Below are 17,882 nucleotides of genomic sequence, written 5' to 3'. Positions count from 1 at the left end.
CAAAGTAAGATGGTTTTAATAGCCGGTACAATGGAAGCACTCAATATTTGCACTGAGGATTTATACTGATCCTGGGCAGACTACAAACCAGTGCAGATTACAGCCTCATTTTAAGCAACCCCAAACTCTCAGGGTTAGAAAACCTGAAAAAAATTGCAGTTGTGCTAACAACTAGTGGCAGGCAAATGTTGTTAACTTTACTGGAGACGTGAACACAGAGACAGTTGCAAGTGTGACGAGAAAGTGACGCTCATTCCCCAGTATGAAAAAAGCAGAATCTAAACTGGTTGGGAGCCCGTGTGACAAGGGAACCTCCAATTTTCTTACATAAAGAAGACCTCTGGGAAAGCTACAACAGTCCACTTAAACTTTAGGACCATCTGTGGGAATTATCATTGACCTCCTTGGTAAGTTTAGGCTTTCTAGGTTGCATGAGGACAGTGGAAAGTACAAAGGTTTCTCTGTTCTTCAGAGATCCTTAGATATCGGATATGTATTCCAACATCTAGCCTCACTAACACTCTTGCTATTATCACTACTTGTGCAAAACTAGCAGTTCTGAGTGATGACTTGCTTTATCATTAGAAATATTTCTATTTCATTATATTTCAACTAATTTTAGAAAAAGCAACCTGATCTAAAAAGTTGTGGAATGAATACTGATGGATGGGACATGTATTTGGTAGATCTATGTTAGGCACAACAAATATCATAGAATCAAAGTTGACCAGAAGGTCTCACTCCCCTCAGCGTGGTGCAATTCCTACAGCCATGTTTGGTCCCCAGTAACAGAAATGGCACAGTTTCGCTGCACGTGGTAGGGCTGAGGGTAATGTTTATGAAGTTTATATATGGAGTTCACCTTTACCAGGGCTTCTTATGTGTCATTGCATAAAAATTGTGTGAAATGGGAACAGGCTGCTCCACAGCTCATCTGATCTTTCTGTCCTTTCCTCCTCTCTCACAGATGGATGCATTTGGGCTGTAGAATATTCCATAGTTTGAAGGACACAAGAGCAGCCTCATCAAATCTGAGCTCAGATATAAGAATAAATAACCAGACAAGGAATAACAGTTCTTTCTAACATTCCTACGTATTCCTCTACTGAAGTCAGAATTGAAGAGAAAATATCATTCCTCAAATTTCAAAAATACCAGGTCATTTTAGCTATCTCCTGGGTTTTTCATTCTATGAAAGGAATAAAGATATTATGCTACATAGGTGCAATTGCATAGGCCATGTTTATATATAGATATTACTGTTATAAGCAATGATGACAATATAGACATATTTAGACGTAGTGAAATAAAGCTGGGATCAAAAGAACTCAAAAAAAAATCCCAAGCCATTTTAATAATGCTAAGATTTTACACTCCTTGTAAGCAAGGGAACTAAGAATGCTAGCAGGATGGTGTGTTCCTTTAGGTAGAAACTCGCTATCACTTTTTGAAGGAAACCAATTTATTTAATGAATTGAAGTTACTGACTCCTGGAAAATGAGCTGTCACACTTAAAAAAAAAAAATAGCCCTTAAAAAACAAAAAGACTGAAACAATAGCAGAACTTGAGCTCTCACATGTCAAGCAATTAAAAAATGAGCTTCCTTGAGCTTTATCAAAAAGCATTTATATCTCATAACTAGAGAAGTTTCTCAACAAGAAGAGACATTCAAATTTACCAGCCTTTGTACTAACTTGATAACAAAAAGCTGCAGAGAAACCCAGCAAGCTTCAGTTAACTGGTCATGATTGGCTAAAAACTGTTGTAAAATGAACTTGGAACACAATCCGTCTTCTACATACTTTCAGATAAATAAAAGTGACTTTGGTTTTTAGAGCCAACACCTTAACAAATGTCTTCCATGGCATGTTCACCTCAATCATCAAATTCTGTGTCAGGGAATAGAGTTAAGATTGTCCTTGGAGAAAATATGCTTTCCATTGAATGCATGGAAAACAGCCTTCTCCCTAGCTCTCCCAAAATCAGACGAAGGACATCTGTTCAAAGACGTGGCACACTGATTGCTGATCAGCAATATCTTTCTCTCACATGCACACTTGTTAAAGCTTTTGGCTTTGAACTTTCTAGGCATCACAGGGAATAAGTAGAAAAACAAACATGAACAGAATTGATGGTCATGACTTCCCCAAATGTTTAGCAAGAAGTGCCCTAATTTCAGAATCAAAAAACATATGCAAGGTTGCAAAAAGTTTCAGAACCTCGGCACACCCAACTATAGAAAAAGGATAAAGTATGAGACAGTGCATTATAAAATGAAAATGTGAAATGATATAAAAGTGTTGGTGCTTACTACTATGCAACTATCACAAAACCAAGGGCTGGAAGCAGATGTGCAGCTGGTGGGCCAAGACAGTTCACAAACAAGATTGGGGATGGACAATTCAAACTCAGATGGTCTAGTGACTCCTTACAAGGCCAGCAAGTGCAAAATAAACTCAGAGTCACTATTAAAATAGTAAATGAAGGAATTAAACCACCAATGTGTCAATTCAATGTATGACCCTTCATAGTTGAAAAGTCCTTACAGAAAGAGAGTTTCTTGGCTCAGAAAGATTTTGTGGGCCAGGGTTCTAGTGAGACAGGGCACATCTCTTCCTTTGTGCCCCCACCACAAAGGGCCAAGAACCTCCTCGTGAAAGCAGTTCCACCCTTGGCTGAGTACTCTGGGTATTAGTTTGGAAAGATAACAAAATGCATCAAGTATAGCAAAAAGCCAGTAGCTAGTGACTTGCTCTAGGGGCTTTTCTCTGCTATTTCGTAGATTTTAAAAGAGTGATCAACACATCATTTATAAAAATGCTGACAAAATCTGGTTTCATTTACTCTGTAATGCTGCAGTGACATATGGATTGACACATGTAAGCATGAATAGAACTTAAACATATATTTTACATCCAGTGTCAACTGCAATAGAAATTATTCTTTACAGTAATAGTGCACAAAAGTCATGTTTTCCTGTCTGTTCAGTTGTTTTCACATCTTTTGAAATGTTCTCTCAATATATTTTTATTGACTACATGTATTAACTCATATTTATTTTGATACAGATGAACAAGATCGAATCTGACATTAAATCCATCTCTGTTCAGCTATAAAGACCATGAGATGAGTTTCCTGACACATCTGTTGACTGGATTGAAGATGTTAACCGTGAAAAATGGTTGTTAGCAGTTAAAGGTACAGATGACTGTTCTGAACTTCCAGAATTATATCCTGCACTCCCAAATATATTTTGAAAAGTCAGAACAGAGCAGAATTTAGAGTAAATTATCAAGTAAACAAACTACATTCCAGTGGTCAAATGTTTTATACAGGAAACTTCCTGGATTGAAATATTCTTTAAAACAAAACAAAACAAAACAAAACAGTCAGATGTGCATAACTACAGAAACAAATACGTTTTAAGAGAAGAAACAAAGTATTTTATAAAAAACACTATGACAGAATTAAAAAACAAACAAACAAACAATAGTTTTAACAGTCACCATGAAATACAATGGGTGTTTTAGAACATAAACAAGACAGGTATTTTCTCCACTCCAAAAATCATTCCTCATCTTAGTTTGAAAAAATACCTGCACTACTAAAATTTTCCTTTAAAAAAAAAAGACTTTAAAGACTTGTTTTTTAAAATCTTTCAACAGATCTCAGGTTCTCAACTTGATTCTTTAATTATTACCTCAGAAGTCAGTATTTTGTGCTATCTAAGTGCAGAACTGACACTTCTCTTTCTACCTTTGAGCCTTTTATGAAACCGTTTGCCTCTTTGCTTCTGTCCAGTTATTCTCGTATTCAGCTCTCCTTCCAAGTATCTTCTTCCTTTTGCCATGTTCCAATGCTTTTCAATTCAGTTCCTAAGAAAGTTCTCCTGTTTCCCTCTCAGCCAGGAATTGGTCCTTCCATGGCAATTTCACAGACAACTGTCTCTTTCTATTTATCTTTCACTATAAGAGAAAGATTTCCCCCTTCCTAGCAGAACTCAAGATTAATCCATCATCATCTTGTGTCACTGCAGAGACTGGACCTGAATATTCTTCTCTTTTGAAGTCCAACATAGCCCCATATAATAGTAACCACATGCTTCTCAACACAAAGAGCAAATCTTCAAATTGCAATACATGATGCAAATATCCTGGAATAGTTTTAGAGGAGTAGTGTGAGCACCCTACCGAGGAAGCCCTGCTTCCTTTTTCATTAAACCCCGTTGGTTTGCTTTTTAAAAAACAAACAAACAAACAATTGAGAGTAGTTCCTAAATATAGTCAAATGCTGATCTTGACAATATATGACATTTTACCTTTCATGACATTTTCTTTTCAATAAATGTATAATCCTACTGAAATAGCATGCTGACTACTCACCAAATATCAGATTTTGTGTTATAGCCCTGGTGTTTCAGTGCCTCTGGACTCATGTAGTACGGTGTCCCAGTAAATGTAGTTGCCAGATCACATGAACCCATCAAAAGACGAGAAACTCCGAAGTCCCCTAAAAGTGACAACAGAAAGATCCGCCCCCAAACAATTAAGCACAATAAGACTAAAATTCTTACAAAGAACTTAACCATTAACGCAGCTTTCACATGCTTCTGTTCACTCTCCATTTTTAAATTAAGATCCACATTCTCAGTTTGTATAAGTGGTCAAAATTCCAGACATGTCAACACAAAAACATTGTTTTACAGAGAACCAAGAATATTGGTAATGAGATAGAGATTTTTTTTTAATTCCTGCTTATCACTTCAAAGTCAACCCAAGTTGACTGTAATTAGTAGGAATTTCTTATCTAGGTGTCCATCTTATTTAAAATTATGTGGAATAATGGGCTGACCTACTTCCCCATTTCTACCTACAGTCCATTTCAAAGGGAGGGATCAGCCTTTGCCAACTCTACTTATATTTCCAGGAAATGGCCCAAGGGATTAAACAAAAAAGGTTTTGTCCACATCTTCTGGTAACTTCTACAGATAAAAAAATAACGATGCTGTTGGGATACTAAGAAAGGTTTTGCCCTGTCAATGTGTATGTAGTGAATAGCTCTAGGCATCAGAGTTTGATACTTCGGTACCACTGTGATTAATAATACAAAAAAAAAAAAAATCAGAATTGTGTTTAAACCAACCTGTTATAATAAATGCTTGGAACTCTTTATGAAAGTGAAATTAATACAAAATAATTTCAGTGGCAACAAAGAACTTAACCTGTAAGTACTGCTTTTTGTAAATAAAGAGGATGAATTAGAACATCCTAACATCCTAACATGGATCGGGAAAACCATGTTCAATTAGAAGCACAGGTAACAAAAAGGCAAGATACTAATTAAATATTTATATTTCAAGGGCATATGCAAATATTTATCTATTTGTATAAACTACTGTTAGACACAATACAGTAACTGAACATTAAAAAATTTAATAACTTTTAAATATGGTTATTCATCCAAAATTCTGTGGTTTTTCAAAATAAGAACACCACATAGAAGAACATAGTTTCAAGAGGTCTCAGGAGGTCATCTGATTCAAACCCAAGTCAAATCAGGGCCACCTTCAAAGCTACATGAGGGTGCTCAGGTCTAGGTCCAGGTGAGCTCTGAGCACCCTCAAGGCTGGGATTTCAGTGCCTGTATGGGTCCCTGTTTCTGTGTATGCCTGTCAGGTAAATGTTTGACCACAAATCAAACACTACATCAGACATCACTTTATGTAAATCTCCTTATTCACAGAATGTCTGCTGGACTGTTCTATCATAGTAAAACATATCTTTAAAAAGTATGCAAGTCTCACCGATTTTAAGAAGATTATTCTTCAAAAATATATTCTTGGCTTTCAAATCTCTGTGAAGTATTCGCCTGGAATACAAAAAGAAGTTCAACCTCATCTGACTTGAATGATTCAAAGTCACGTACCAAGTATTTCAAGTATTTATCTTCATTCCTTGCTAGGAAGGCCAGCCTACTGCTGCTACAAGTCTAACCCTGTAAGTGACAATGCACAGAGACTGGCATTAAGGAGCTTCACAAAAACACAGAGGTACATTCACAGACACCCACATGTGGGATGAGAGCCTAAGCAGCCAGGATAATAAAAATGCACCCAGGGATCCCAGCTTGAGAATACAGATACAGGCTTAACATGAGCTGCAGAGCAAAAGAGAAAAGCATGTCTTCCTGTCTGGCTCTTCTTAAAAGCATGACATCCTATTTTCAGCTAGAAGAATAAGATGTGTCACAATAGAATAGGGGATGAGAAAAAACCGCAATAAGAGCAATAAGCTCAGGTAAGCCTCCTGCAGAGAAAACGTATTAACTTGAAAGACAAACATGTATATAGACTAGGCTACTTGTACAAATTTTTACGGTAATGGTCTGGTAGATGAAAGAACTTTACAAAGACAGAGATCAAAAGGAAAAGAAATAGAACAACTAGCTTTCACAGATATATTCTTCCATCAAAGACTGAAGCAGCATCAGAAGATACACACCATGCCAGGACAAACAGCATCTCCTCCATTTCTAGAGATTTTAAAGCTCATTAGGAAAAAAAAAAAAAATCTCTACAGTACACAAAGCATCTTCTCAATTAATTCTTATTAATAACACTTCCAAGAGGGTTCCCTACAACCTCAGCCAAACTTGAATTCAACCACTTTTAAGTTCCTTATAACTAACACTGTGTGTTATCAAGCCACCATCTCTGCTCAGGAGGAGCTTAGAATAGCTTCAGTACATAATGACTACTGAAACTGTGTTTGGTATTACAAATACACTACTTGTTTAGTCATTTAGAACAGATAAAGAAAGCAACAGAGGCTCTAAGATTCTTGAGATGTGGGCAGAAAAACTCAATATGGTAATAGATTTTATTTGTTCTTGAGCAATCCTCAAGTATTACGTCAAATTTTATTGAATTATTATAGCCTAATGCATTTAATGCATTGAGATACTGAAATGATTTCCAAAACAGCTTCCATATTAAGTCCAGAAAATACGTATTCTACAGCACAATTAAAATAAGCAATTTAGTCCATGTCTCATTGGAAAATATTTTTTGCAAGAAAAGAAAAAAATTATTTAATTCAATATACTTAGTTCATAAATTGCGGGGGGGGGGGGAGGGGGGGGAGAGAAAAATAGCAATTAGAAGATATTGTAGTACACACGTAGCTGAACAAGGAAACATTTTTCTTTATGTCCCATAAAAATAGAAGAGTTCTTTATACATTATGGATTTTTTTTTTCCAATTTTTGTCCTGAAAATAATACTTCTAGTGAGAGATTGCACATTTGCAAAAATGAAAGTTGTATTCAGCATGTCTCCACTGATGTCTATAAATAGTTTATTCTCTACTTGGCAACTTTCTTGAGCAATATACATACATTTATCATGCATACATCAGTAAGGAAATTAAGCTAAGATTATATTCCTTATTATTTTATAAGCCTATGTACACACAGTTGTATATAAATTTTGCTCTGTCAATTTAGATTCATAAAGTATTTCCTTACCATTCATCACACAGAGCTTTGAAAGAACTTCACTTCACTGTCTTAGATTTTCATTTTTTGTATTATTATTTTGTTGTTGTTGTTTTTAGTTTTGTAGAAACATAATCTTGAACCTAAAAGTTAGCTGGGCGACTGTGATTTGAATGACAAGTATCTTGCTGTATAAAAAATATGCAAAAAACTTTCAGTAACTTACTATATGAGATAAAGAGAAGTATTTTGGCTACAGTGGTTTGAAATGGAATATAATGCTAATATAAACGTGCAACATAACAATGAAAATATGATGCAAATTATTTGTGTTGCCAATAATTATAAGATGCTTTTATGCATTAATATGAGTAAAAAATTTTGCGGGTAATTTTTTTGGAACTTCCCATGATGATAACTCTTGACAACAGCCACTTCAATCTGCCAGGATACGTCAGAAGATTAACAAGTTACAAGCTGAAACCTTAACTGAAACAACTACTTTAATTCTAGCAAGAAATAAATATATGTTGCCAATAAAGGTAACATGAATTAACTGGACTCCAGCAAATCTTAATCTAACTTGACAGTTAGTGAAGTGGTTATTGATATTTTGGGTAGAAATTAACACTTCAGGATGGTTTTAAATTTAGACTATAAATACACCCGTACCTGTGTTCTACAGATTACCTGCTTGCTGTCTCATACTTATAAAAAAGCAGCACGGATCACTGAGCAGTAGGCAGCCTCCTTCAAAAAAGATGCCTCTGCAACATACCAGCAAGTGAAGCTGATTGAAGCTGAAGTAGTTTGCTTCTGCAAAATATTCAGCAATAAATTTCTCTTTCCTTTGTCTGAAGAACTATTCTGAGAAGAGGTTCTGGGCAACTGTGAATCCTGTACTAGGAAAGACAATGTGAAATCCAGATAGACTTGGACAGCATGTGCTACCCTATAGATTGAAAGCAACAAACTTGTTTGAAAAAATGGTAACCTCATCAAAATCTCTGTGTTGGCATATTGTTCATAAAGATTAGCAAAGTGATGGATAACATAATGGTCAGCTATATTCAAATTGAGGTTAAATGAATCAATGGCTTCATTGCCTGAGTGCTGTGGGATCAATTTTGTGCACTAATATGTGATGGACTACAAGTATGCCAGAGAGACCAGATGATGGTTTCACGCTAACTCTCTCTGTCTAGATAAGACCACTGAACTATGCTGCCTGTCCTCTACTTGTTTCTTTCGTTATATCAATGACAGATGAGGATTGCATCTATTTAATTCTAGATAATTTAGCTTTCAAGTTTAAATTCAAAAATCCTTCAATTATGTAAAATAGACAGTAGATAGCAGAGTCACCGGGAGATATTCATAACTCCTTTGGGATTTATGAAGCATAAGTAAAAGACATGAATGCCTAATCTGTACAACCTGCCTTATTTGGGGGGAAGAGAGCAACATAAGGTAGAAAAACAGTTCTTTCTGGAGGTAAATCTCAATGAGAGTTTTCAAAAAGCGTAGTTTTCAAAAGTTCAACTAATGGTGCACAAGAAACAGATCCACACAGTAATTTATGTCTAGAACCAGAAATTATCATTTTTGCTGTTCTGGGATAAAAACTCCCACCCAAAGCAGCTAGATTTTCTAAGAAATGGCATGAGGAAGTCCAACCCACAGATAATGAACATTTCAAGATTCTAACTCTAGGGCAAAGTTTTTTTGCATTAAAACATAGTTCAAATATGTAGTAAACCTTTTTTTTCCCTTATCAGTATAGAAGAAATCACATACAACTCCTTTACACATAAACAGAGGGCTGTTATTCTATGTTTGTATTTCAGTAATTCCAACAGATTTCTGTAGGTACTTTTAAAGCCTTTTAAGCCTAAGCTTTGCCATTTAAGCTATTGTTTGGCTCTATAATAATAAGACAGAGAATAGTTTTCTAATGTGAATACAGTTAAAACCACGATATAATAAACGAAATACAAATAAAACTGTCAAGTCATTTCTATGTGTCTGGAGCGGTGCTATTAAATAGCTCTAATTCAAAGAGAGAAAATGAAATGCTGTTTGGAAAATCAAATTGTTATTTTCACTGAAGAATTCAACTGTACTTTTCAGGAAACCCAGTAATTTAACATACACATTTATCAAAGTGTTTATTTATAAGAATTTTTTAAAGATTTGAGAACAAATAGAAGATGAGAAAAATAAAGGAGAGAAAAAAAGAGTAGACAAAGGGACCTGTGAGAAAAGTGCAGATAACAGAGGCATAAGGAAATACAGAAGATAAAAGACAAAAAGAATGAACAACTTATACAATACATTATTATTATTACTCTGCATTAGTCTACACAATACATCCTCTAAACACACAGGTTAAACAAAGGATTTTACCAAAAGTGGACCTTCCAGATTAGTAACATTTTTATGATAAATTATTAAACCAGAATTCAAGAAGGGGGAAAAAAGCCACTAATGGTTCAGTTAAACAGTCAGGATTTTTATTTCAATTTTCCTCTGTCCTTTCCGCCTGAGGTGAGTGCTGAAAAACACAGCATCCCAAGAGATCTCTCTTTGTGCTCCCATCACTGCAGTCTGTGGGGATGGCATGGTGCATCACGTACAACCCCCAGATAAATTGGCATTTAGGAACCAAAATGTTCTGAGTCACAGACAGTAATTCACTCTGCCCTTTTCCCTCTACAGTCTGACTCTGCAGGTGCAAAAACTCATTAGGCATCTCTCAGTTTAGGTCAAATGTATCCTACATACTTCACTTCAGCTCAACTGAGAAACAGTTGTTCTTGTTGACCGGTGACTATCTCCACCTGCTCCTCTCTTGAAACTCAAGTTCAAGCAACCAAATTTGGCCCAAGCTACTGTGAGATAAATTTGAAACAGCTACATCAACGTGGTGCTGTTTTCAGCCTCAATTTAGCAGATAATAATCTTTATTTTTTTAACTACTCATGCAGAATTGAAGACTAATTATTCTAGTTTATATTCTGAGTAGAAAAAAAGAAAAAGACAAGAAAAAAAGAAAAAAGGAAAAAGAAAAAGAAGAGAAAATAGAAGAGAGAGAAGAAAAAGGTAAAGAGAAAAAAAAAAAAAAAAAAGAGAAAAAAAGAATTCTCATCTCCAGACTCTGGATGTAACCTAACTTTTCTCTCTTTCTCTCTCCCCTCACTAGCTGTGCTAATAATTTAAGCCATTATTCTTGGCAAAATTATTATTATTTTAATTTTTCATCTCTTGAAAACATGCATCTAAATCTGAGTGAGGTAGTGTGCAGATTAGTTATTTACAATTGGCAAAGTAGGTGTTACACAAGGTGAAAGCAGAGAAATATCCTTAACCTATGCTAAGACAGTCCTTGCAGCAACGACATTCTTATTTCTGAAAGTTCAATAGGAATTATAGCCCAAACAGTTCATCTTGGCAGGATGAAACACCTTGCAAATCACACTGGAGGCAAGAACTACACTCGCAGAGATTACCAGGTAACTATTCACCTGTTATTATCCCTGTTCTAAACAAGTGAGGTCTCCACAGCTGTTCAAAAGTCTGCAAACCAGAGCAAGCATCTTGTGTGGAGTGTGCTACCAGCAAATCCAAGGGATGGTCAAGAATGTTGGATCCCTAAGGCTCACAAAAAGCCTTTTTAAGCCTTGCATTGAGACCTTATTAGACCAATGCTCTACCACTCTCCATCAGATGACCAACTTGACACATGTGGTGTCATGGAATCTTAAACTATTAGTTATGAAATGTGTTAATCAATCATAGTCTCATGAAATCACTGTCTTAATGATCTGTAGTAATTTTTTAGGTTAATCTTTGATGTGTTGTTAAAAGTAATGTCAGTTTTCAAAGAATGTAAGCATATAAGATTTTAAGGGGATTACATCAAGCACTTATATTTGATTCTTCGCATTAAACATCTGCAAGAGCTCTTTGCTGAATCCCCTTAAAAGTTGTCTTTATTTTAAACTTTAAAACTATTTTATTCTAACAATATTGAGCAATTTCTATCATGTTAAATTTTTCACTTGGCTCTTAGAGAATTTGTCTCACACAAAGACATTTATCACTGCACTGTTAAAGATATAACATACAATATCCTTGCATGGTAGACAATTAATTACACTTTATGTATACTACACATACACTACAGCAGTTCGTTGACTAGGATTTTATTCCAATAAAAAATAATCAATATGGTTCAATTTCTATTTGAATAAATACAAGTCAGTAAAAGCTTACTCACTTCCCTCACGAGTTAAATGCTCTTGTATTAAAGCAAATGACTGTACCTTTCATGCATATAGTTGACTCCAAGTAACAACTGTATAAACCAGTCTATTATTTGTCTTTGAGTGAATACTTTCCCAGATTGTTTGTACTCTTGAATTTTGAAGTCTAGATCTCCACCCTGAAAAACATCACAACATTTTTAAATTTAAAGTAAGTACATTTAAAGTTAGTTTTTTAAAATGTCTTCTCTTTCATGAAATCACAGGATGCCATTTTCTTACACCTTCAGGCTCCGCAGAACACAGGCAGTAAAATTAATGCTGGCACATGAATTCTGAACTCTCACAGCACCAAAAGCATACAGAACTGAGGATCAAAATGAGATCAAGCTGTCTGGCTGCAGAAGGAAATTAGGTCAGTTCTCTCACAAGAGTTACATAAAATCACAAAAGTTTTCAATAGTTCTCACTTCATGTCACCCAACTTTAGACATGTACTTCTGAGCTAGTCACCTCAAACTCCCTTAATTATAATTAAGGCAAAGGAACAGTCACTTACATAGTGCAATTAGCTCTGCCATGTCTGTCTTAGGAAGGGATGGATCATGTTGTACAAATGCAGTTTCTCTATAAAGGTTTATGAGGTCTACATTGTCCAGCCCAGATGTAAACAGCTAAGTTGAAGGAAATTAATCTGCCCCTGAATGGTCCGAACAATAGTTTGTAAATCTAGGGAAAACATTTCCACTTAAGTTGAACAATGCACAGTCAAGAGGCATTCTCATTTTTTACACTGAATAAGCATATCAGCAGTGAAGAAACTGTGCTGTTCTCTTAAGAATTAAAATACAGACTCTTAAATTATGATATTTTGTCTCTCTTTAAATTCTCTTTTGTCAGAAACAAAGCAGAATTAAACTGTCTATAATCTGTGGCATGTGTTATTGTAGATACTTCATTAAAATTCCAAGTGAATCTAGAAGTAACACTAAAAATGGAGCAGTATGATACATAGCAAGCACTGCCAAATAAACTAGAAAATATATACAGAAAAAGACTACTCGAAAACTATAAAGGCAGATATTTGTAAAAATCAGTCAAACAGCATGATAAAAGAGGCTCTCAAAGAAGCTTAAAGGAAAACCATTTATTTTGCTAAAAAAGAGAGAAATGGTTGTTTATCCACTTTATAAAATAAATGGATTTTGTTTACAAGAATGCACATTAGTGGCAAGTACTATGTTGAGGTAACTAATCCCAGAGCAAAGGGATGGTGAGTCTAATTCTATACTAGTGATTAATTACCTTACATCAGGACAACCTACTCTGCATAAATCATTACTTCTGCATAAAATCAGAAGTATTACGTGCCACATACAAGAAAATAGTTTAACCTGCACCACTGTCCTAAGTGTATAGAAAACAGACCACTAGCTATGCTGATACATTCCATTTACCATGATCAACCCTTCCCTGTGCTGTTGACTCCAAAAGGTTATGGTCTCTTCAATATTCCTTGTTTTTCTGTTCCCCAAACCACAGTGCTTCATACTGACGTTACAAAATAAGCAGGTTCTGTCCTTGCAGATCTATACATTTCTATTTCAGCATGAGTTTACAATAGTGTTTGTGGTTCTTCAGGCTCTAAAAGTTGCAAAATTCAAGAGTGATTGTGTTGAAAAAGAATATATTTTGTCATACATTAAAAATGTGTTCCCTGACAATGTCCTGCAATTTCTAAATTGAAATGTCTGAGTCATCTTGTTCACTAGGGATGGGAATAGGGCTTCGACTCTCCATCTGCATCCCTGCTGCAGCCCAGAGAGAAGCTCTTCTGGGAACTTGGAGCTCTGAGCAGCTGCTTCCCCTTTGCAACTCCAAATGTTCAACAGCTTCCCAATGGCTGCTCACAGCGGAGCAGAGGAAGGGAAGAAAAGGTATTGCTGGGTACTTTGCTGCATGGCAACCAGATGGGCTGTGTCTGAGCCTACACACCTCAAAAAAGTAGTGACTCACCTACTCCAGATGGCTGCCCCAGACCATTGAGAGGCAATAGTAGCAGTAGCCCAAGATTCAAGGGCTGCTCTGACACGTGCTGCTGCAGGCTACTGTCCCCAGGGGACTGTCCCAGTAAGGAAAGCTGAGGTGCAATAAGTGCTGATCACCATATCTCACTGTCCCAATATGAAATCTCTCAATCACATGTTGACACACACAGGAAAAAAAGCAAAGAAAATAAACATAGGACGTGAAGAGTTAGGCTGGTGGGTGCTCTCAAGTAGGGGGAGGTTTCTTTCAGGTGGTCGAAGAAGAAAAGCAGCCAAATAACTACATGTGCCCTTAGGTTAACTGTATTGCTTTTCACAAGACCAGTCTCAATGTCCCACAGACAATTTAACCTTAATTTTGTGTCTAAAAAGGGAAAACAAAAGTGTATCATAAAAAAAAATGCTGAAATACTGCTGCCCAATTTTACATTCTGGAGGCCAGTTACAATGAAGTTCATAAGGAAGTTAACAAATGAAATACAAATGAAATAGGAAGTTTCCAAGCTGCAGTTTCTATTTAAATGTCAAAAGCATCAAATACACCAGTAACTTATTTAAAACAGCTTAGTACCTAGCACTGATAATGTGAACAGGCATTCATTGCTCTAGTTATTGCTTCCCCTCAGATTTCCTTAGCATATGTATACTCACATCACAGCGAGACTGCAGTGAAGAGACAGAAATAATTATCTGGGGGAAGGTGCAACTAGTTCTGTTTTATGATGTACTAAAATGATACAACATTTAAAGGAACTACATTATTTTAATTTATAAAAACTATTTTATTGAAGTCCGATTTACATCACAAAATTAAATCCAAGGTTCATGAAACCAAAGGTTCATTTTTGTTTCAAATCTCACTTAAATGACAAAGTTTAGATTGCCTATACGACTCTGAATGAGGGCAACTGCCAAAGAAGCTCAACGAGAAAACTGAAACTGAATACATGTACTTCCTTTCTATAAATTTGATAGAATTCAGTTATAATAAAAGATGTCAAGCTTTTTGTTCACAGGACAGGTTTAGCACAGGGCAGCTGCATTGGAGGCTCACTCTGAACGAGTCAAGCAATAATGAACAAAGTACAGTAGCTAATGAATAAGTCACAGTACTTTGGAGAAAACAGAATAAGGCTGAAAGGGTAGTTCTGTTTCCATGCCAACTGGATGTTTATTCTTTATTCTGAGTCTGCCCAAGAGTACAAATTACTGCCAATGTGGTAATTATTCTATGCATGAGAAACTGAATGTACTAGACTTCCATACAAGGATTGGACTGGAGAGCAATACATTTTTCTTATTCTCAATTGAAACTGACATATTTTTCATAAAAAGATCCTATTCCCACCACATTAAAAAATGTAGAAAGAGAAATAAATACAAAGATGCTATAGAGAAATAAATACAAAGGTATAACTTCTAGAAATACCCAAGGTAAGATAGAAAAGAATCTTTATAGCAGTATGAAATACCTTGCTTTGTACTTCCCTTGCCTGAGTATTTGATTAAATACATCCTAATTGCTTAAATGCAGTGATACAACATCGCCTGTCCTTTTGGAAAAATCAGAAGCAAATCCTAGTGGAGCCAGTGTCATTTTTGCCTGACCTAGCAAACTCAAAACTGAAAAGATTCAGCTGCACAGCCAGCACATCTATTTCCACCTTCTTTATTTGCCCTGTTCTAATACATTCTCATGTGTTTGAGTATATGTCTCCTGGATCCTCGGGCAACTCCACACTGAAACACTCATTCAGTTTACCTGAACAGAAAAAGGCTCTAGGGGGTGTTGCAGCAGCTGTTGATTATTATTGATTACTATCATGCCCTTTTTCATTCACCACTAACTTTATTTCAGATGGAAAAATAAAAAATAAAAAGCAGTGGACCAAAGCCACCTCCTTAATGCCACTAAAAGAGATTCCTTTATTCCTATAGGATCAACTGACCTGGTTTTGGGCGACTTTCTACCACTGATAGAGAGAAAGTGATTCACCATGCACAGGAATATCTGGGCAGTTAGGAAAATGTTTCAGTTATCAGGTCTGGAATTCCAATGAGAGTTGGCAATATAAAATTTCTACAAAGCCTCAGCTGTCAGATATTCAGGGCATGTAGCAAAGTAGCTTCTCCATGGGTGTTAAAATAGGATGTTAACAAATGTTTAGATTCTATAACAGAATCAAACATTTCAGATTTAATAAAAATAAATAAATACCAGCTAAAATCTGCATTTAAGTGTCACCGAAGAAGGCAAGGAAGCAATGACTGGCAGGAATTGTACTTCTTTAATTATTCACGCCAAAGCTGGATGCTTGGAGAAACGTGATTACAAGTCTGATGGTGGACAGATAACCCAGTGGTCCAATGTCATTAGCTTTCAAAGCATTTTAAATGTCTAGCAGAGCATGACTGAAAATTCTGCTTCACAGTTTCATAAAAAGCGCACTACATGTACAACAGATGTTTTTAGAATAGTACATCTATATTTAAGACAAAAGTAGGGACTTGTTTCATATAAACTCTTAAAAAGTTGGCTTAAATATGTTTAAATACTTCTTTTAAAAATGCCTTAAAACAGATTTCATCAACATGTTTTTAAACCAAATGCTGCAGTCAAAAAAACTGGCAACAATACTGTCATATAGCCTGTTTTAGTATTTATTGTATCCTCTACACTCTGGTCTTTGACTCATACAGTGTTCTCCAATTTATAAAGCAAATTCTGCTACCAAATTCATGGTTCATATGATCAGGCTTAAGCTTCTTGTAATCAGCTCCAAATCATGAAAGAGTTTTCCCTCCCTGATTTACATCAAATTTCACACTGCTTCCCCACAGACCCGGCCTCATCTTCTCTTATCCCTTAGTAGTACATATATGGCACAAACTTTCTAGGCTCACCTGGAGACCTCATAATGTGTTTGCCTTTAAGTCTGACTTGAAATACTGATTACAGTGAACAAAATGAACTGGTATTTAAATCACCTGTTTTCTCTTCTCTGGTTTGTTTGTCTATAAGCTATGAATCTGTGAGCTCAAGGTGACCAGGTAAATATTGTGTTTATGAAATATGCCTAACAAATAGCAAGTGATACCACAATTAAAGAATAAGTTGAGAGTAAAATTCAAATTAGAATACTAACAAACAAACAAACAAAAAAAACCTGAGCTATGTTTCTTTTAAGACCCTATTTTAAATCACGCATTCTGTCAAATTTCTTCCAAGTAACCTAAAAGTCTCACCTCACAGTACTCGGTGATAATGCAGAAACTATCTCGCTCCACAAAGCTTGCATAAAATTTGACAATGGATGGATGGTCTAATTTGGAGAGTAGTTGTGCTTCCAGATTTGCTTCAACTGTTTCATTAGGCTTTAGGTCTCCAACAGAGATCTCCTTCAGGACCTTTCTAGAGGAAAAAATAAATCTTCATATTAATAAAACCAGAAAAATAGAAAATCACATAATGCTCATAAACCCACCATAATTTCTTAAAATGTAAAATAATAACATTAACCACGTATTTGGCAATACAAAATAATGAGGCAAATATGGGTAAACAAAGAGAATGCATTTAAATGCCATAAATATGCTAGTCACCATAGTGATTAAGCAACATTTTAAAGATGAGATTTTGAAGGATTGTTCACACCAATTCCCTAATGCACTGTTTTCTTCATGACATGTTTTCAGAGCTATGGATTACTGTATAATGATAAACATAAATAAAAAAACAAATCTAAGTGTTTTCAAACCCACTCAGAGCATATGTTCAAGATTCATACAAGAAATAAGAAGTGGCAAGAAACAGTCTGGTTTTGCTGCTTCTTCCAAAGTCTCTCCATGGATGCATGAGAAAAATCATAGGCTAGAATTTCTGTGACTGTTTTTCTGATTAAAAGTCAGGACAAGGATTTATTTTATTGGGTAAAAACACCAGGAGATGTGTATAGATAAACAAGGAGCTCCTGACCAAGCTTGAACAGAAAAAGAAGGCATATAGAGAGTGGAAGAAAGGACAGATAGCCTGGGAGGGATACTAAGCATTGTCTGAGCAGTCAGGGTTTGGGT

At 35.7% G+C, this 17,882-nt stretch overlaps 1 protein-coding gene across 4 annotated transcripts in view; it reads right to left on the bottom strand.

The window, feature by feature from the left end:
• The window catches only part of NEK11 (NIMA related kinase 11), a 101,814-nt gene that overhangs the window by 65,102 nt on the left and 18,830 nt on the right, over positions 1-17,882 (bottom strand). For 3 of the 4 annotated variants that reach the window (XM_032181968.1, XM_032181970.1, XM_032181971.1), the window contains exons 3-6: positions 17,055-17,220; positions 11,821-11,939; positions 5,805-5,869; positions 4,384-4,510 (exon numbers count right to left, since the gene is read on the bottom strand). In XM_032181968.1, coding sequence (XP_032037859.1) covers positions 4,384-4,510; positions 5,805-5,869; positions 11,821-11,939; positions 17,055-17,220 — 477 coding nt within the window. Of the gene's footprint in view, positions 1-4,383; positions 4,511-5,804; positions 5,870-11,820; positions 11,940-17,054; positions 17,221-17,882 lie in introns of those variants that run through there. The other variant, XM_032181972.1, reaches the window with a different exon arrangement.

The sequence above is a fragment of the Aythya fuligula genome, chromosome 2, assembly GCF_009819795.1.
Source record: "Aythya fuligula isolate bAytFul2 chromosome 2, bAytFul2.pri, whole genome shotgun sequence".
NCBI classification, from domain to species: domain Eukaryota; kingdom Metazoa; phylum Chordata; class Aves; order Anseriformes; family Anatidae; genus Aythya; species Aythya fuligula.
This window is presented reverse-complemented; position numbering and strand designations above follow the sequence as displayed.